At 42.1% G+C, this 22,035-nt stretch overlaps 1 protein-coding gene across 1 annotated transcript in view; it reads right to left on the reverse strand.

The window, feature by feature from the left end:
* Positions 1-8,931: 8,931 nt before the first annotated feature.
* LOC138575453 (hepatocyte nuclear factor 6-like) overlaps positions 8,932-22,035 on the reverse strand; it is a 290,933-nt gene continuing 277,829 nt past the window's right edge. Inside the window, exon 2 of the mRNA XM_069649485.1 lies at positions 8,932-21,597. Within this exon, the coding sequence (XP_069505586.1) occupies positions 21,305-21,597 (293 nt within the window). The 3' untranslated portion in view covers positions 8,932-21,304. The remainder of the gene's footprint in view (positions 21,598-22,035) is intronic.

Raw genomic sequence — 22,035 nt, forward strand, 5'->3', positions numbered from 1 at the left:
CTCCTTTCAACAGTTGACGTCCTCGAATGTGCGGTATCTCGGGGTTTGTTGTTTTTTATAAGATGTCTGGCGTCAATATTTAGAATCTCTGCATCAGTTGGAGCATTCTAGCTTGTGTTCATGGCCAGATCTTTGTTCATGATACCGTGGTTTAAATGGATTGCTTCTTTTGTAGGGGTTTGGGTTTGCTTTGTTAGAGGCAACTGAGGAGATCCCCTTTGGTTAAAGTGCCACATCAGGTGTGATAGATCAGCCACAAATTTGCTCCTTTATTTCTAGGTGCTTTTTGCGGTTGTGGACGTTCAAATTCGGAGACAGCACTTTTTTTTATTAATAGTATAGCTTTTTCTGTAATTTATGTTTCTCTTGGGTCACTTCGTGAATTTTGGTCGAGTGAAGAGGAGCAATGAGAAGGGGGGCTCATCTGCGCGATTTGAAACGGCAGTAGAGCATTGTCACTTTTAAGCGGATCAGTCGTGTTCACTGACGGATGAGAAGAAAACATTTTCAAAATGGAAGGCTCTAAACCATGCCAAATTTCCCAGATTTCTCCGGATACGGAGGGGTCACAAGCAAATGATACTTGCTCAAAGGTTCCAGTCAAGCAGGGACCACTACGTGATTTGTCATTATTCTTCAACCCATTTTGTTACAGGAGTCGTGCATTGCTTCGTGTATTTAGTAGGCGGTTTCCAGACAGAAGTGATTCCATTGTAGTCTCTACCAGCTGGTAGGCTGCAGTTTGGATAATCTGAAATACACTTGTGTTAAGGATTTTGAAAGGATGGATGAATGCTACTCAGAGCTTTCGAAACCGGTTGAATTAAACAGAGCCTCCGGGATCTTCACTTCGCTTCGTCTGTATGAAGTGTATGCACAGAGGTTAAAAAGCCTCTTAAGATGAACGGGGGCAGGGACCGTCGCATGTGTTGGTCATGGGAGGAGCACAGTGAGTTGCCTTTTCCTTTTCCTCGATCAGATACAGGAGCCGTTTTGCTCGGATTGGCTGTTAGAAGCCTATATAAAAGGGATAAGTCTCCCCGCAGTCTATAGGATTTTTTCTGTGATCGAGTCCAATACAGCTTTTTCCTTTTGTTTTTGTTTTGTCAACTGGCACTCTTAGCGGTATTCACTACCGCAATGTAACAAGTGTTATTTTGTCAAGGGTGGATTTGAGAGAAGAGGGCTCCTGGTAGATTCAAAGCAGTCTGTACACAGTGTTATGTAAATAGAGGGTGGCGCTTTGATAGCGAGACCTGAGCAGAGTACAAGGTAGCAAACTGTCTTACCTTCTCGAGGAAGTTGGGGCCAAGTGTTGAGCGAAGTCTGTTGCAGGCAGAAGGCACGAAGCACTAGACACCAAACACTCTGCCAAGGCTCTGCCGGGTAAGGAGTTTATAAAGGCTCCGCCTCTCGCACAGTGGCGCACAGTAGAATTGGACAACAGACTCCAGGTGGACTCGAAGTAAAAAGTTGAAAAGGCTATCACAGCTATCACCAAACACTCTGCAACTCTCCTTAGACCTGGAACGGTCAACCACCTCTGAACAGCAGCAAGTGCAAATAAACAATCAACAGTGACAGCAACACATTTCGGAATGAGTTGCTATCGTAAGGGATTTACTGATCCGCCAAGCAGGCAAGCAGGCAGATGTCCTTACGTGGAATCACAAAGAAGCGAGAATAGTACCCCCTTCGCAATCTGTTGTACAGGGACTCAATCTATAGCCTTGAGCTGTAAACATTTCTTGGACCAGCTTAAATGAAAAATGATTGGGGGACAGTGTGAATACTCTGAGGGATCTTGTAGCTTCTCCGAACCATCAAAATGGCCTGGGAGTGGTGGGAATCTGCTGCCAAAATGTTCAAAAAGGTACATCTTGACTCTTATTGGGGAGTCAGAAAGCTGAGTTGGTAGCTTGTCACTTCTTTCTGTTTATAGGCTGAGGAAGTAGATGTGGGAAAGAACAAATTGGTTGACCTTTGTCTCTTCCTAGTGAAGCACCAGCCAAGGTATCCCTCCATGCCATACTCTAAATTCTGGACTGGAAACCTATTAGCCTTGTTAGGTATGGGAATTGTCTAATGCTGGGGATGAAAGCGCAACAGGTTTTGATGATGGTTTTATGATGTTCAACAATAACTTGCCCATCATTGTATTAGCCATTTCCTTAGAAATCTCCCCATCTGTAGCCAGATGATAGAATTAAACACCATAAACGGCATTGCTTGTTTCATCCTATAGAAGAAGGTTGTCAGCAAACTCTGCAATGTCTTTCCGTAATCTCATATTGCCGGGCAGAAAGATTGTATCTGTATTACCCTCTCTAAAATGAAGGGTATTGTTCGAGTAAACCTTTCTGTCCCAGAGATAAAGAGCTTTAGTCTCCATTTAGATGTGGTAAGGGAGGATTGACCCAATGATGAGTCAAAAGTAGTAGCGTGTCCGTGGGCCAAAGGGGCTGGACCCACCAGTGAGTGTTATTGAGGGTTCTAGGCCAAACTGAGTTTTTCCACTTGCACCAAACATACAATTTGTTTGCTGATTGCTGAGACCTTCTGAGGGTTATCTCACATTGTATTAATGTCTTTCATAACATCAGATTGGACAGAAATTCCTGTTTTGTCTTGTGGTGAGCACCTTGTTCTTAGAAGTCCATAATGCCTAGGACCTTCCAATGGAACTACCTAATACGAGAATGGTAGTTCCTCCCAATATTTTCCCACGTGGCGGGGAAACTCACAAGTCAATTCCTGTACAAATTACTGGAGCCTGCAGAGTTTGGGGTGGGACTACAGAAGGCCAAAGCCAGAAAAGTTTCACCAGAAGAAGAGGAGTAGGAAAACAAGTAGAAAGATGAGAAAAGGCAGGAGCAGACATTACCTTCAAAGAAATCTCTTATGCTGGAAGTGATCATCACCATATGGAACTTTGATAGCAATGACTCATCTGACTCTTCTAGTGAACCCTGAGAGGTCCCAGTTCTAAGAGAATGACTAGGCCCCTCTGAAAGGTTTATGTGCACAACTCAGGCCTTCCCTCTACCTACCTACTGAAGTATCTGGCAATCTGAACATCTGAGAGGTAGTAGGGACCCTGAGTAATGGTGGTGACCAATATACCCTCTACGAATACTCTGCTTTCAATATGAACAAGAAGATAGGACCACTCGATCATGGTAAATCTTTGCTTCTGTACTACTCCTCCATAAGGACCCCACTGAGGAGAGAGAGGCAAACAACCCAGAGGGACACGAGGACCAAGAGTTTAGGTCAGAAGTCTTCCCAAAGCAGTTGAGGGTTTCCAAGACAATTTCAACTCCTTTCCCTTGTGTGATTGTGCCTTGTGGTGGATTCACATGTTGAGATTTGCAGTGCAAACATTATCTGATGCCAGAGAGAGTTGAGGTGTGTCGGCCAAAAACTTTAGAAAAGGAATATGGCAGGAAAAATTCCTAAATGCTGGAACCCTGAATCAATCTTCCTATGTGTGTGCAAAGGTACTTGGAAGCACTCCAAACAGTTGGTGCACATTGGGCCCCTAAGGGCACTGAATTGGTCCCCTCTGGTGTTATAGTGATGTAAGGCTGCCATGGCAGTTCCGTAATATAAGGTGACCCACACGCTTGGGTGCAAACACTGGAATTAGGACCACCATGCAAGTTGAAGTAAGCTGTGGTAAAAAATGCCTTGTGGCTCAGGAAGGGGTCTGAGGATCTCCCTCCTAAAGGAGGTGTGACACCTGACTAAAGTGCCTGACAAAAATGTTTTCAACTTACATTCCTGGATGAAATGAAAATTCTGCGGAGCAAGTTGATGAAAAACCGAATCCCACCATCTGTCCCACACTTGAAGGGAGTAACTGGAATGTGCATCACACTACACACAGAGCATCGAGGAGTGTGGATCTGCAGCAGGAGAAGCGCGTCACCATAATGCACACCTCTTAAACCCCCTCTCATGGGGCATAAGGGCTGCAAGTTGCCGGGAAATACATATAAATGTAGGTGTTTGAGGAATGTAGCTGCCGTGCCAGCTGCACAGTGAAAAGGACTGGCTGGGTCAGGCAAGCTTGCACATAGCAGTTCCCGCCTGTGTAACACGAACATGCATTTGTCTCCACTGGTTGCATCCCTTTCCGGGGGATTACATCTGATAAGGCATAGGGGTACATACGATCTGGCAAGCCTGAATCCTGATTAAACGGTGGGAATAAATAAACGTGTATGAATGATTATGGAGTTACCATGGTCGAGAAATATGTGACTGTGGTAGGTGGAGAAGAGGTCCCTTTCAAATGAATTAACTAAATAGTAGTTAATCTGAGGGATGACTAGTATTGGAATGGTATCAGACAAGCAACCAAGTACTGAGGATGAGAGAGCAAAGCATGGAGTGGAATCATTATTTGACTATGGTTTTGCTCTAAAAGGTACTGCTCAGGGTCGTTTAATGGGATTTATCAGCCTTGGTGAGATCTCCAATACAGCATAGAAGAAATCATGATACTTACCTTGTACTCCACTAATAATGCATATTAAAACACACCTGTTCTCTCTACCATACTCTCATTCTTAATGTGACTGTTAGGCTTGTGACTGATGTTCACCATCTACAGGGGGACTGGACCATTCCTATATCTGCTCCAAAGACCTTCTCAACAAATGTGCTTCAAGTCCTAAGTAAAGGGGAGGATGCAAGTGTCTCCAGCACTGCACCCTCTTTATTGGAGCAGGAGGAGTACAGAACAGAAATCTCAAAAATCTAAACGAATGGCTTTCCAATCGACACAGGTAAGAAAGTCACGCTGTTGGTACAAATCCTTGTGGCGATTGTGGTTTATGATGTAAAATATAATACAACAGTGATCCAAAGTCTCTTCATAAGATTAAAAAAAGAAACTATGTGAATTTCCACAGGTAATAAAAGAGAAGTTGGCTGAACCAATGGCGAGCAGTGCACCGGACGGCTGGCCTATGGAAAAGGTGGGATTTTCCTTAGGGATTTCAAGGGGGTTTATGCTCGCTAGGGCTTTAGACTTTAAATCCGTAACTCTTTCTACCCTCCAATCCAGTCTATTCCTGGCAAGTGCTCAACTGGGCAGGTCAGTAAATGGCCTGCCAGTCTGCCTTTGTTTTAGCCCATCCAGTGCTGCTGAGTAGTAAACCTGGCCCCTGCATCCCGCTGTCCAGATGCAGGCAGATCTGGTCCTTGTGAAGTCCTCAATGACACCAAAACTCTGTGTCAGGAAGAGAGGGCTGTGCTGCGGCCTCCGTGAGAATAGAGGCAAAAGGCTGCAATTGCGCTTGGTGTCTGGCCCACAGAAATCGCACCTCAGGCCAAAGGATTCAGACTGAGCCTGAAGCGGTGCTCTACCACGTGGCTGCGGTAGCTTCTACTATGCTCCAGATTCAAAATAATAGATTTGTCAAAAGAATAAGTCATCATGGCACTTCCGTTGTGGCTAATTCATCACAATTAGCAATGTATCGATCTGATACCGTACGGATGTAAATAGATTTAATGTAAACCATCCATAATATGAAAAGTGCCCTTAATGTAAATCTCTCACGATGTGTGAAATTGTTTTAGTGGTGTGGTTCAAGGTCATTTAAAGTATGTGCTTAAGTTATGTGGAAACAGTCATGGGCTAAATATTTGGGGCCATGCATCTTCTAACCTAGCAATGTTGACTCATATACGTTGGGACAATGGGCCTCATTACGAGGCTGGCGGTAGCACAGGCACGGCTGTCGCCGGTATCCATTTATTTCCGGCACCTTCGAATGGGCAATTACCGGGTCATGCTGAGTTTGGCAGACCCGGTAATTGGCCATTCTCGGGTGCCAGTTAATAGGGACTCCCCATCCACATTCGGCTCCATAGGGATGAATGGGAATGGGGAAGGTGGTAGCACCAGTCGGTGCTACCATCCTGTTCTGCTCGCGGGTGCCGGTACGGCCACCAGGTCAGACCTGGTGGCTGCAAGGGCACCCGCGAGCAGAACTTCTAGTATGGAGGTACGGTAGCAATGGTGCCGGTTGCGATACCGGTGCCGTTGTTGCCTTACCGCCAGCCTCGTAATGAGGCCCATTTAGTAGCAGGGCAACGATGCACACAAACACACACACATAGGCAATGTGGAAACTGCCATGGGCAATTTTGTTTACATCATGTGCCAACAAGGCAATTGCCTGGCATGGCAATGGGACTCTTGCACGGCAATATTTGCTTTTCAGAAATTTTGGAATGAGGAAATTGACATGGCAGTGTGAGCTAAACCTGCATGGGGATGGGCCAATGTGGATACTGACATTGTGATGAGTAATAACTCTTATCGTCTGAGCTGAGCCCTGAAACTATATGAACTACACACTATGAGAAATAAGCAAACTGCATCAAACGTTGCACACTGAGCAGCCCCTGGCACAGTGGGCATCCTTAGCGTATTTGTGCATTAACCACTATCACTCTTTCAAACTGCAGCGTCCCCCAGGGCTCTCACATTTCCCCCTGGTTCTTCAAGGTCTACATGGATGCCCTGGCATGGGAGATTGCCAGTTTCACCTCTAATTTCCAGGGTTATGTGGATGACATGCAACTCTCCTTTAGGCTACCCTCAGCCACATCCTCTACCCTGCTCATATCTGACTGTCTGTCTGCAATTCAGTCTTGGTGTGCTGCAAACGACCTCTGCCTCAACCCCAGTAAGACTGAGATTGTTCGCATTGAGACTCCTGCTCACGCTTTCCCACTCTCACTCTGGCCGGCCTCCCTTGGCCCTGCGCCCACACCAACATGTGAGGCAAAAAACCTTGGGGTCATATTCGACTCCACTCTCTCCTCCGCTCAAATCTCGGACATCAAGTCCCACTACCAGCTGCACCTCCTCAGAGGTACTCTTCCCTTTCTCACCTTCCCCCAGAGGCTTACTGTCTCCAGAGCCAGAGTCCGCTCAAGGCTTGACTACTGCAACAGCCTCTTTCTCAACCTCACTGCCTCTGCTCTGTGCCCTCTATAACTCATACAGAACAGAACTGCAAGACTTATCCTTGGCCTCAAGCCCAGGGACCACATCTCTCTGTTGCTGAAATACCTCCACTGGCTCCCCGCGGCTTCAAGGATCAAATTCAAGACCATCTGCATTGTCCACAAAGCCTTCTGGGGCCTGGGACCTAACTATCTTCACCAATATCTTCCTAAATACTGTCCCTCCCGAGCCCTCTGCTCATCTACCTTCAACCTTCTGCGAGTGAGCTGGTTCTCTAAGCAGAGATTTGGAGGAAGAACCTTATCCGCAGCAGGGGTCTCCCTCTGGAATAGCCTCCCTGCCGCCCTCCGTCTTGAGCCTGATCTCCTTAAGTTCTGGAAACTCCTTAAGACATTCCTCTTATCCTCCTCCTTCCCTCTCTCTTTGACCTGCTAACCTCTCTCTCCTCTCTATCCCTCTTCTTCCACACAGCATGCCGATTGGCCACCGGGAGCACCTCAGAGTCTCACAGGTACCTTGCACCCTCACCAGTCCTCCAGCACTTGCCTCAGAGACTGCACTTGCCCCATTGCTGCTGCACTTGGTCAATTACCCATTGAGAATAGCATCTCTCAGGATTTACCCAGTTTCTGACCAACTGGGCGTATCTGAATTTCCCCCCTGTCCCCCTGCACTTGTCCTCCTCCCCCTCCCCTCTCCTGTACCGTCTGTGCACTTGCACAAGCTGATCGTATCATGCCTTGAAGATCGTCTATCTTTCCCTCCCTGGTGCCTCTATGCTCTTGGAAAAACTTCAGAGTCGTCAGATTTATTTGTTGTTACCTACTCTGTTAATTGCATCCATGCATTTACTCTGCCTGAGCACACTGGGTATCGTTCAGAAACTCAAGGGCTCTGAATGACTATTGTTTTCTCCCCTGTTCCTTCCCTCCTTGAGCGCCTTGAAAGACTTGCCTTGTGTATAGGTGTTTTACAAATAAACATTACCATACCATACCATATTTCTGTGCCTCTAATGTCAGGCTGGCAAGGATCTATGTGATTATTGCGACGGGCGAAAATGCAAACTTCTTTTAACCTTTTACACCACATATATATGAGGGGGGAGACCCCCCACACCCCGCATATTAATATTATGTTCTATAACCCCCCACATATATATGTGGTGTAAGGGGGGGTCAACAAAACCAAAAAATTGGTTCGATTCCGGCTGGCACAGTTGAGAATCATATTCCTACCCTCACCCTGGAATCCTTAAGCAGAACTCTTATGACATTGCACATTATTTACAATAGTTTTACTTCTCTTTGAAAATACATTGGTTTTCATGGCCATTTGCTCAAAATGTGCGGACTATAAGATAGGAGCTGCATCTTCTGTAACACCAATATATTTGCTGTGCATCCATGCACACAATCCCGTTCTGGGCACATACAATAGCGGCCTCTATGGAGAAATATTGCTCCTGGCTGGTGTAGCAGAACCTAAAGTATTTGAATGTTTATTTAGCTCCATTTCAGAGCCCATGAAACCATTCACTTAGCCAATGTATTTGGAAAAATGCACTGTTTGGACACATGTGTTGCAATATTTTCGATGGGCTAGGGGTACGAAATTCCCAAAGTCCTCAAAGGACAGGGTTCCCTCGCTATGCTCTGGGCATAAAGGTGATACTTTTTTCATTGCTGTTTGATTTTCAGTTCAGCCATGTGCAGTGGGATTCGTGAGGCCAATGTTTTAAGTTGTTCAAATACAGTCTTAATTTCTGTTGTCCACCTAGAGTCTCATACATGTTGAGAATGACAGTCAGATGTAGAAACATTGAGAAAGCACACCCGTTGTGTTTTCCGTCATATCAGTCAACCCAGCCTGCCACTGTCTCATTACAGCACACATTCAGAAAGTAAATAACCTCACCTCATACAAAAACAACATATGAATGACAAAAAAATAATTTATTGAACATAAACTGCAAAAAACATACAACACTGTGATAAACAATAAAATATGAACACATATCAAATGGGCTTCTTTCAAAATAAATCTCTCAACAGGAGTATAGCTAGGCCTACCTAGCTCCTGTGACAGTCAACTGTGTGGCAAGGTCATGTTGGTTAACATCAAACTGGTAAATGAGATGGTTTGGATAAAGTGCCAAACACTTAGAACTTCTCCTTTTTTTTTTGCTTTTTCAAATATTATTTATTTAAAGAATATCATAGCAAACACACAAAAACAATGTCTCCAAATAAATATTTGCAGGAGAGAGCAGTCTGGGGAGCATGTCCTGCGTTGAGGAAGGTCAATCCATCAAGGGAATCAGTAGCACATTTGTTTCTGGAAAGTGAATAGTGAAATTATAACCTTCAAACCAAGGGATCACACTAGAGTTTGGCAACAAGATTCATTTTTGGTTTATATATTTTACCATATTTGCACCAGCAATCAGTTAATCTGTGGTTCTAAACAGAGAAGATTAAATATTCAACTGTGCACCTTAGGAATGATAGTCAGACATACAGCAGCCTTTCATTGTAATCTATTAAATACCATTTGACTGTTTGTCCAATGAGGTCTTGGATTGCTGGGGAATTTGCTATGATCCCATTGGTTGGAGCATGACAGATAACTTGAGGCATGGAATTTAACTTGGAACATTTTGAAGCCAGTTATAAATTGATGGAATCAGTTTCTCTTTTGTTACTAAACAAATGTATAAATATCTATCTGGCGTTACTGGCACAATTGGAATGAAAAAGGAAATGCGTAACTAATAATGGGATTCCAAACTTTATTGCATCACTAACAGCCTTGTTTTACCTCGATATCCTAGAATGACCCTTATATAAAAAGCAAGTTTAAACAATTAAGGGCCTGATTTACAAAAAAAAATTCAATGGGACTTTCCCATATTAAATTATTTATGTAAATCAGGCCTTAAGAGTCACTGTGTAGAAATGGGCTCCACTGGTTGTTCTGTGACTTTCAGATCAGATTTGCTCAGTGTTCCACCGTAAATGCCATTAAGCCTCAAACAGGTGTTGTCAAGCTTACACTTTATACATCTTCGGCCTAATTAGATAATGTAGCACTGAACTGTCACAAGAAGACTACTTCTGTGATTATGGAAAAAGAGTGAACTGAACAGTTCTGCTAAAATCCCACAGTGAGCATTCGTGATTTCACAATAGTGAATGATTTTAGGGGAGATCCTTCAAAATAAGGATACAAATTCCAGCATAACATTTTTCTTAATACAAATGTGATTGCTGCAGATCACTTGTCACCCATCTTTAGTCAAATTAAGTGTTTTGATGTGAACATGCGCCACTGAAGGGACGATACACCATAACCATTAGAACATTCCCTTATTTATTTCGTCCATCCTTTTTTGGTGACTAGAGTACTGAAGAAAATATGAAGTGACTTAACGAAGATGACCTAAGGAACAGCATCCAGCATCCTGGCATTTCAGATGCTTGGCAGCAATTTATTTTTCAGTGTTCCAAACGCATTTCTATTTGGTCTGTTGTAGCAATTCTTACCACACCTTGCAGCACCCAATGCTTGGAACCCCTGCAACTTTGTTGGGATTTGTGACAATACTTTGCCATTCATCAGGCATATGCAAACTGTGCAAAATGAAGTCCTCCACAACAGAAGTTGCCATTTATGCTCCAGACCTGAGAGCAAGCAAATGATATCCATGTTGTAACTTACAACAAGACAAACAGTTAAAGAGAATGCCAACAATACAAGCGAATGACTGGCAACTGTGCTGCTCCTATTTCTTGGATCACCTAGCTAGTGGGCAGATTATTGTCTTCCGTGCGCCACGAACAGAGATGGGAACTGCTCATGCTGAAGTTTGAATGATAGCGTGGAACACTGAGTAGGGCCAAAATAAAGACTGTAAACAGAAACATGTGGGCTTGTGTGACCTGGAAGACACAGAACAGGCATGCATGCACAAAACAATGAACTGCCTGTGCCAAACACTAGAGGAGACGGCATAATGTAGCTAACTTGAAATCAGCTGTTGTTTTTGGCGGCTGTCTGATGGACTACATTGTGCTAATTTTTCAAAGATGAATGAGGCCTAGACACTTTCAAAAGCAAGTTACCCGCTTCTCCAAGATCAATGGACAAAAGGACCACTGTGGCACCCATGACAATACCACCTTCCTCCACCATGATTAGCAAGGACCCGACAGAACAGACTATAAGCAAAGAAAGCGTAAGGCGATGCGCCTGAATCTTCCGGAGGGCATGCAGCTTCTAGGATGAGAACATGAGACACTTACAACTACACAGAACAACATGAGAATTGATTGCTTTTGAGGCTTCTGTTACCTAATACCCGATCCTTAGCACAAATCCCGTCCTTTATTATTTTCATTCAGAAAGTGAATGCAGAATTCTATGGAAAAGAATAGAAAAAGCTGACCACACTCTGCAGTAAAAGTGACTCTTTAATATAACCCTTGTCTCCCAAATGTTGGTCTTTCATGCCACTGTGTAATAGGCTGCACTCTCCAAGACAAGCGATGGCCAAGGTTGAGTTGGAAAGTGAACATTAGTTGAGAATTATAACCTCCGGGCCAAAACAGTTCTTCAAAAATGTGTAGATTTAGTATAAATGGTATTGTGTGTGACAGCTTATAAAAAGTGATGTTTTTCTACGCACCGCTTGTAAAGAGACTCAAAACTGCTATAAAGTGTTTGCAATTTTTGGGTTAATTACTTTTTTTTTTATTGGTAACAAGTGCGCGTTCCCTATGGGCAGACTGTGTTTTGGGCAGACTGCAGACACGTTTCAAGACTTGAGGGAGAGGACATCCATAGTTAATGCAACTGTGCCGGGGCTGCTTCACAGTGCTGAGAACTCCAGGGGGGAGTTCTCTGAGCAGCAGTGCCGCAATAGCCGGGATGAGCTAGTGTTAGGTGGAATTGCCTTTGCATGTCTTTGGACACAATGGGGCTAATTCACAGAAACGTTTTAGAATGGCAAAACCCGATTTGGAAAAACTTTGTGTATCAGGGCCTCTTGCTCCCCCGATTCTATTCCACTCTTTCCCAGTAACACCTTCTTCTAAGTGAAAATGTATTAATTTGCTGAGCAACTGCTTTTCCGTTCGGAATTCTTACTGAAACCATACTGCCCCTCACCAAGGGAGAAGCACTGCCAAGTTCTCTGTCAAGACATTGTACAAAATCAGTCATGATGGATTGTTTGCCAACTTTGACTGCAAGCAAGACAAATGTTTGCTAAAAAGAAAAGTGGAAAATAGTCTAAACCATATTACCTCTGAAAGTGAAATAAGTTATAACATATTTCAACCTTTTTGAAACTCTTAAATAGGCATAACATTTTGGTAAGTTATTAGAAGTTGACATTTTTTTCTGTATAAATATTTTGGCTCAGGTGGGGTTATGTTCACAAATTACTTTTGTATCTAAAGTGTAAGCACTTGTTGGGGATTAGTACTTTTATTTGGTATTTTTCACAAAAGAGCAACTTTGTTTAGAGATTAACTGGGAATATTGTTATTCATGGTCCAAGTTTAACTTGAGTTGAGACGTTGAAGGTATCATTAGAAATTACCTTTATTATTATAATCTTTGCAATATTATAAATGTATGAATGTTCACACTGCTACAGTTCTTACAGATACTAAAAGCAGGAGTTGATAAAAGCAATTAAACTGATAGCTGCTATCAAAGAACCATGGAACACCTCAATCCACCAATCAGCAGCAGGCTGCTTAAAGCTAAACCTCAGACCTTCTCCCATTGGGCTTAGCATGGCTTTTTAAAACAGCTCCTGTTTCATCATTGGCAGGAAGTTTTTAAACACGTGTGTTTGATCCAGTTTGTCCTTTTCGATTATATAGCTATTTGTGTCCCTTACTAGGAAGGTAGTCTTTGTTACTGCATTTGCATTTCTTTTGGGTTTCAATTTGGATTGCATTTTGTTGCTGTGCTACTCTCTCCCCTTATCAGTGCCATACTCAGCGACACACGAGGGTGGCGTGTACGCTTTACAAAAATGTCAGTAAATAAATAAACACCCAAATAAATAAATACATACCTAAATAAATAAATAATTTCATGGATATGATTCATAAGAAATGACTCATAAATCTGCATTTCTTTAACAAGGAAGAAAAGATGCTCAAACCATAGCTTTTGCTGGGCTAAGTTTGTTAAATGTTTACATTTACTTATTGATATACGTATTTAATTTTTTGGGAACATCAGTTCCTAGCAGTTGAATGTGAAAGCAAGCACATTCTGAAATCTGGTGCCCATAAAACTATATATCATGTTTGCAAACAAATGACAAACGACTCCTGTGACACTGTCAGTTCTACTGCTATTTATAACACGTAATGTAGTCTAATGAGGGAGAAGACGTATATCCAATTTGGTTTTGATTAGTAGTAGACGACAGGCACAACTCATTAGGGCACTACATGAAAGCTAATAATGACCATGGCAAAATGAGGAACCCGGAACCAACGGACCAGTGTGCTTTGAGTCAATTTGTTGAAGGCCAGGTAATGTGAAATAAGAAACACAAAATTGACCAGAAAGGTGTTGGAAAAAAAATGTATATCGTGATCTGCAACTGACATTTAGGTTTAACAAATGTTATTGAGCCCAGACAGTTTGAAAACAAAATGCTCTTTAGGAACACCTCTCTATTCGAGAATTGCATTTTTCGTGGCAGGGATTGTCATTATCTATAATCTTTGGTATCATTCAAGGTGTTCTTAAAGCCATTTTATGAACTGTGTGGGTATTATTAGCAAACTCCCAGAAGACCTTATGTGTGAAGGGAAGGATTAAGCTAGAAGCATGTTCATAGTGCCTGCGAGGCAAGACTGAGACATGTGTACTGTGGGAAGAGGGGACAGGGTTGATTCACGACTCCTCTTGTTGTAGCCAAAAAGTTCAGAAAGGTATGCACCATGCGGACCATCTCTCCCTGCTCTGTAGGGAGACTCACGATTTTTTAGTCCAATATGATGACATTTTACAAGCTTTTATTGGATTTCTGCAACCTACAAATTCCTTTACTCCAATATAAGTCAGTGGATATGACGAAATCTCCCTCTTAATTGCTCTCAAATATTTGATGGAGCTGTACGAACCCCAGGATTGGAATTCTGTGCCCAAATTGAGATGCAGAAGAGATAGAAATTGATTGCCGTATACTTTTGAAGTGTCTTCACTATCACATGGCTTTTAGGCATGGTAGACGTTGCCTGTTAAAAGTACATTTGGGATTGAGAAAATACCAAATTATCATGGTAAAATCACAATGCTATGACACAGATTTCATATTGAAAACACAGAATGTTAATGCCCAGTGATTAACTACAAAGCAAAAAAGAACAAGGTTTTTCATTGTGACTTGTAGGTATGTTTATAGTCCCACATGAGCTATGTTTCAATTGAACATTGCGTGCAGCCCGTCACAAAGCAAATTAAATAAATGATTCTAATGGAACCATTCCACAAAAATACTGTTTGGGCTTTACAGTGCAACATACGGTCAACACCATGCATATCACAATGGGAATATCACATTACTCAAATTTTTATGTAGAGTAATAAAAGTAAAGTCAGGTGATCAGGGAATTATTCTCTTAAGTTGTGCATTCAAACTCTCTTCGTCTACAACAAAAGGAGCACACGAACTTGCAGTAAAATCAGAGCAGAAATTGAGTAGTACTTATAGGGTTTAGGATTACTTGTTTTGGAGAGTGCACCGCCTTTCCTGATCCAGGAGGAGATGCTGTTGCTGATTGTCTCTCTCTTCTTAACAAAGACACTTGTGATTTTGATAGTGATAGTGGGGGAAGAAATCAAAGGATAAACTGGTGAAGAAAGAAGACCAGGTCGTAGTTGGAGACAATTCATGCCTGCGTTCCATACATTGAATGACACTCTATTTGCACTCAGAATGCCAAAGTGACCTAGCTAGATATTGGTGTGAATGAGGGAACACGCTCTATCCACTTTCTGCATCCTTTTAGGGGTGGTATTCAACAAATCACATGAAATGCATGGGACCAAAGAGCAAACCACAAACTTCAGGGATGCTCTGACTTGCCTAGTTTCACACACTTCCAGTCTTCCCTTCCCTCTCATGGAACAACCGACGCGTGCATATGATGTAGATAAAAAGCACTGGGGTTTAGGGTTTTAAAAACCTTGCAACCGGACCATCTAGTTAAGAGCAATTTAGTAATCACCACAAAACTGCAAGACATTTCTTGTAATCCTACTAAAGATTCACCCACACAGTCACTTTACCTATCTGCCACCAGTCATGTCTTTGGCAGAAAGACAAGGCATCAATATATCGGAAGACTGCAGCATGGATTTCACTGAGCTGAGCTTACTTGAATGAAAACCTACTTTGAGTTCCTTGCATAACTCAACTACAAATCTTCAATTCAATAATTTGCATATTGTGTATTTTCTTAATAAGCAATTATAAAGCAATGCTACTATTTCCGAGGCTGTTTGCCCATAGACATGCCAGATTGTCTTTCTCATCTCACCTTCTTTTTTTACTTAGTGCTGTTCCCTAGATGGGGTCAATTTATGTTATCTTTATCAATTTAGTTTCACAACCAACTCTTAAGTTGCTCATTGGATTTGGCCCAAATAAAATGGCGTTTGAAAGTAGTTTTACAATAGAATAAACAGCTGGGAAAACTAGACTACACATTTACACCAACCAGAGATGGGTCTGCAGATAGTTAATACATTAATTAACTTTTCTTTGGGCAATGAGTAAATTTGAGGGGAGCCAGCACCGGCACACATACAAGATATTGAAAACCCTGATGTTTCCTTTCCCAGTTCTACTGTGAACCATGCAGAGGCCCTCATATGCTAGCAAACAGGTCTGCTCTCATAAAAGCTCCTAAACGCCTCTGTACAATAGTGATACATACAGGCTTCCCTGTACTCGTGAGCATATCAACGTAGGACAAGAATAACCCATTTTTTCACTCCATAGGATCAATGGCATTTTTTTTTTACCAGGCAGTTGGCTTCAGTCACGGTTGGTCCTCTTTGAGTGCTGACTTCCCTGGTCCACTTCGTACAACACTCAGTGTTGTTATAACACATTATTTAATATATACAAATGAAACAAAAAATAATCTCACAGAATCAGGTGATGAAGAAAACCATGTCCCATGCATCACTTCTATTTGAATGAAAATCTGTGGCTGGAAATTACGTTTCCTTCCCATCCCCTCGTTCCCCTTCAAAGACAAATTATTACATTAGTTCAAGAAAGAGTACATTTTTTCCATGCATAAATTAAAATTCAATTGTGGCTCCTTCTTCCACCATTTTTCATAAATTACAGTTGAAACACGACGTAACACATACATAATTAGTGCCCTATTCGACATGACCTGAAAAGAAATGAAACACGATTGAACGGAATTTGTTTCCAAAGGACTGTTTTTCAAAAGTGAAATCTGTAAACCCGCAGGGTCACTCTTACCTCACGCTTGGAATATTTTCGGTCTATTTAGACTAACCAGCTTTTTCAATACCTTGAACATTCAATATGTCTCCAATTGAACGCACCAAAGAAAGAACATGCCATATGTCTGCAAAAAAATTATAATTTAACAGTATAAAGCTTCAAGTCACAAGTTCCAAAAACTAGCTAAGTATTTTGTAATCACATAAACTATACAATAAATATTTTGAGGTATTTCAGAGACAATTGTCAAAGGCTTGAGAGGTCTGTGCTGAAAGACTAGGATTGTGTTGACTTTTGTCCCCCGCCATGGAGGAAATCTTTGGTTTTATTCTTTGGTATTAAACGCCCGGGTATTGGGCAGATGAGGCAGGGGCATGACACTTGGGGGGAATCTGTTGTTTTGTAAATTACAGTTTTCTTTAAAGAAAGTATTTTAAAAATATATGTTAGTCAGTATCCCCACATGTTTGGGATAAGATCAATGTTATTTTTGTTTCAAGGTGTTATTAAAATGTGCACATGAATGTTAAATTCCCGAACCAGAGAACAATGATCTACTAAATTGACAATTAATTCAAATGCTGTGAAGATAATGCAGGTAAAAAGCTGGATGTGATACTGTATGGAACAATATATACATTTAATTTGCTATGGATCAGGAAACGGGGGATTGAAGTCCCAGATCAATTTCAGTTGTTTTCTAAATGTGAACTATATTTCACAGAGCTGTTGCATGGCAGTAAGATGTTCTTGTTGAGTAATGTCTGGAAAACCATATTTCAGGGATCTGATGGGAGACAGAAGATATCACATACTGAAGGTATAGGCCCCAGCTCTTCATCTCTGCATCACAATGTGACTTGGAAATTCAGACACAATCTAATCGAGGGTAGACTGTGGATCCCCATTCAGTTTTATTATCAAATAGAAATCCCAAGACAAGTTCATTTCTATGTACTGAAAAGGGCATCAATAGAAAATGTCATTCGAGTAGGCTGTGGAAAATAAACCCATTCAGCCAGGTTAATCAACTCTCAGGATTTGCTGGGTTACAAATCCTTTCAAAAGTGATTGCCCTCCTTCCCTTCCCCTCACCAAATGTTTTCTAATTTCTTTCTTTGTCATGCTTTTATGAAACACATTTAGATACAGGTGCCACAAATGGGGAAATAGCAGATATCATTGGGTTTTGTAGCCATGGGCAATGCCACATTGGCAAATGGTTAGCCTAAGAATTAATCACTTCCGCTGAAAGGCAGTTTGAATCCACACGTAATGTGACTCCTGTTCTCTCGTATACATCGTAGTACATTCTATAGATTAAATGCGCTGCCACAGAATAAGCATTATGGGTTTTTATGGAGAGAATGTGTAGGGGGGTGTATGGTGAGATCAGGCTAAGTGGCTATGGGTGACAACATGTTATGATGCAGAGAAATTGCATTTAAGCTTTTGTGTTGGATTATTTATGGGCTCTCTGTAGGGGCAATGAATGGCAGAAAAATAATGTAAATCATTACATCTGTTAAATGGTGGGCAATTTGCATTAATAGTGTTCAGTTAACCACATGCTGAAGAGAGCAAATGACCCTAAAACTGCTGTCACAGAACCTAGGTATTGTGAGTGTAAAGAAAACCCAGTAGTTTCGGAGATTGTGAAATGGTCACACCTTTGGTACAAGAAAAAGGCACTCGTCCAGCACACTACCACTCTTTCTTCTCCTCAATGAGCTCCCACGGACCTGCCTCCTGACGGTTTGTGCCACAGGCAGTGAATGAAGTCAGTCCTGTGCGTGTGTGTGTGTGTGTGTTCCCACGCGCGCATGCGCATCTGAGTACATGTGGGTGTGTGTCAAAACTGTTGAGAAAAGGAAGGGAAGTCAGGGGAAGAGGGTACACACAACAAATGGTACTTGTGGAGGGAAATGGATTTATACATTAAACTGTCACAAAACTAGCGGGAAAGTGCAGTTTCCAGCACAGACCAGGCAAGTGGGAACAAAATCTTTGGTATCAGACGTGATTTTTTTTATCTCAATCACACATTGAAAACTCAAGTGAGGTAGCCTTTCTCAAGAGGTTTCTCACTAGAAATGTCTCGATTACTCATGGTCCGTTTCTTTTGAGCAGAGGGAAGCGTCAGAGTAAAATATCCTTCACTCCCCCCAGGGTAGAAATATACGCAAAACGAATGCTACTACTGAAGGTCTGGTTCAAGACTCCACCCTCCTCGGCCACCTCATCGTCACCATATCACAAGAAAAACAAGGAGCGATTTGTGAGGAAACCTATTTTTCCTCCCCGTTTCTTTTTTTGGCAACACACAGAAAATTCCTGCCTGCAGTTTGCATTCCCATTATCTTTCTCTCTTTGGTAGTAGCTTTACTTTGATTTTCGTGTCTTTTCCCTTCGGAGCGAAACACACACAGTTTTCAAACCTTGAAATTATTTCTCAGGTGAAGGGTTTCCTTTTTTGGTTTATATATACGTATTTATATATATAGATAGTTTTTTCAACAAGGTGCCTAACTGTTGCACAAACACGTTTGTTGTAAAGTGAATAGAAACAGTTCAGAATAAACACATCTGAGATGGTACTATATATTACCCGCATCATTTAGATAGTGTCTTTTATTTTTTATTTGTCCTGCCCCTCTCCCGTAATGACTGTGTACGGTTGACGAAGGGCGCCATTTTTCCCACTTCTCATTTCAGAGGGAACTGTTGCTGCTGCTAGGCCTCAGGATCCTTTTTGAAGAGTGAGGCAGGGAGGTTTGGGAAGGTTTTTCTGTTTTCCGGCCTGGGATTGTGTCTGCATTTTATGGCACACGAATCATCGTGAGAACAAAAACAAAAAGAGTTCCCCTTGTCTATATTACCATATTTCATGATTAGCATTAAGGCAGTTGCTATTGGCACGAAAAAAAAGAACCTCCTCCTTCCTTTGAAATCCACCTTTTTGCACATTTGTGGCTGGCTTTACTTCCTCATGCTTCCTGGATCCATTTTGAAATGTGCGTTCTTGGGATAGTCGCCTCTTGGAGGTTGTTTTAACATTTCTTTGGTAGCAGAGTCAATAATACTATTTATTGAGCTTAAATAGAATGATTAGTTCGGCTAGAAGCTGACCCAGGCTCCTGAGGCACTGCCACTTTACACTTTCTTCCGGACACTGTTGCAATATGTTTCAACACCCGGTTTTAAACGAAAATAAATAAAAAATGCTGTTTCCGGTTTTCAATTTGGTTTTGAATGTGCTTGTAGACCCGCTTTACTTTTTAAGTGGCACAGTGCAACATGAACACTGTTCCCTTTGTGTGTTGGAGTAGGTTGCCATCTAGCCTGGTTTTTGAGAGACAGTCCACACTTGAGACTCAAGCATGTAACCATCTTCCTGCACTGCCCTGAAAACATGTTTCTAGGGTTTTTGGCATGTCCTTTAAGAAGATTCCACATAGACTGAAACAAATGGGAATTTTGCGTTGCTCCCTTTGTTCAGCCTACCGTGCCAAGAACTCTTGCCTTGCCCTATTCAGAAAGCTTGATGCCTATATATGGGTCGGCATGAACAGCGACGGATGTGGGGTTTCCTTAACAAACATTTCCCGTCCAAAATGTCTTGTGGATTCTGACTATAGCAATTCTGGACAGGCTGTGCAGGATGGTCATGGACAAGTCAGGAATTTAAATAGTTGCTATCCAAATTGTGAAGAAAAGGCAGGTGATCTACCCACTGAAGTGTCAAAGTGGGTATTTATTTTGGTCTGCATTTAAGTTGGGGTTCAGGAACACATGAGCCTGTTCTCATCTGAGTGGATGACTTCTTATCGATCCCAGGGATGGAAAGATAGTGTCTTTTTTTGATGGCAATGGTGGCAATCGCAGTGGGTGTTTTTTCAGGTGGTAGTCAGCTCAATAAAACAATTCTTGGCTGTCAATAGAGAATTAAAAAGGGGGCCCTTTAGTTAGCACCTCTTAATCCTCTGTATCCCTTTATTGGTGTAATTACAATTGACTGGATCCAGCACTTTATGCAGAAAGAGTCAGGTCTAGATATTCATGAAGTCTTTTCTCTTTCATTGACACTTTATTTAGGCTCAAACCGACTCTTCAGACCGGGACTGCTTGTGGCTGCCATGCCTAAGTTATAAGATGTTCTCCTTTGAATTATGGAACTGTATATATTTATATATGTACAAAATGTTCTTTGAAAAACCCACAACATTTAGCCACTGTATTTGAACCCTCTCTGTGTCAGAGGGACATTCGACAATGAAAAATCAAAACAGGCGTCTTGGTAGATGGGAGTTGGCGCCTAGCAGTAAGATGACATTTGGCAGAGCTGTAAAGAATGACAGTGGTGGGTGGCAGTCTTAAAAATAAAGCTTTTAAAGTAGCAGGCCTCCAAGGATATATTGATGAGTTATGTTAGGATGCTCATGTTTTCAACGTAGAAAAAAAGCAGCTGGGAGTTTGCCGACTCTGCCACAAATTCCTAGAGAGCCTGAGCAACAATGTCAAGGCAGAGATGCAATGGACACACTGAATTTTCAACATGGTCCAGCCAGGATGGGTGAGATGCACCGGAAAAGTCAAAGAAACATTGGTGACTAAGCTGACATGCTTTGTATGTTTTTATATGACGATGTTAGATATAACCTCCCACAAAAACCTTCCCTGGATTGCCCGTATTTTCTTCCTGTTTGGTTTAGTGTCTGGATATTTTCCAGAGGTGCTTCATATCGTAGAATGCTGGAGTTGAAAACTGAAAGAAACATGACAACAAAACCTCATGCTTTGGAGAAAGTGCCACCAGATGACGATGGCATTCCAGGGTTGGCACCTGGATCTTCCTGCCACCGGTTCATGCACCGTCGGCGGGCATTCATGAAGAAGTTGCTGACTGTGTTGAGCTCCAAGCCCAGCTGCTGTGAGATGGTGATCTGCATTTCCTTGGAGGGGCGCTTGTTCTCTTTAAATATGGCAATCAGGGTGCGACGCTGTAGGTCGGTGAAGACCAGGCGCTGTTTCTTAGGCTGCATGTTGCGGTCTTTTTGCTGCTCTTGCTCTTTACGTTTGCAGGCTAGAAATAGACAAAGGAAAAGGACACAATTAACACAGCCAATATTATGAGCTTGAAGATTAACACTTCCCGTCTGCTCAAGAATAATACTTATCAACTAACAAGCTGGTATTTGTGTCAGCACAAGAAGGTTCTTGGCCAGAACCCCACTAACTGATGTTAAGGGAATAACATTTAGCCTTATCCTTTATCTGCTTCCCTGAGAATTGAGCAAATTGGGCGAAGCAACCAACACAATTCCTACTGTAAGAAATTGTATACATTGACACATTGTCATCTCACTGAACTACCAGCAAGTGATTTGGGCTTTCAGTCTTTCAAGTAGAGCTCTCTGACGAATACGTTTAACTTTAACTGCCCATGTGTTGCCTTTGCCAGCTCCACAGCTATTGTGGTATAGTTGAACCATTGAGCATAACCATTCTGGCAGAATGGGGG

This window comes from Ambystoma mexicanum, chromosome 1p (genome assembly GCF_040938575.1).
Source record: "Ambystoma mexicanum isolate Mex_15411 chromosome 1p, UKY_AmexF1_1, whole genome shotgun sequence".
NCBI lineage: Eukaryota > Metazoa > Chordata > Amphibia > Caudata > Ambystomatidae > Ambystoma > Ambystoma mexicanum.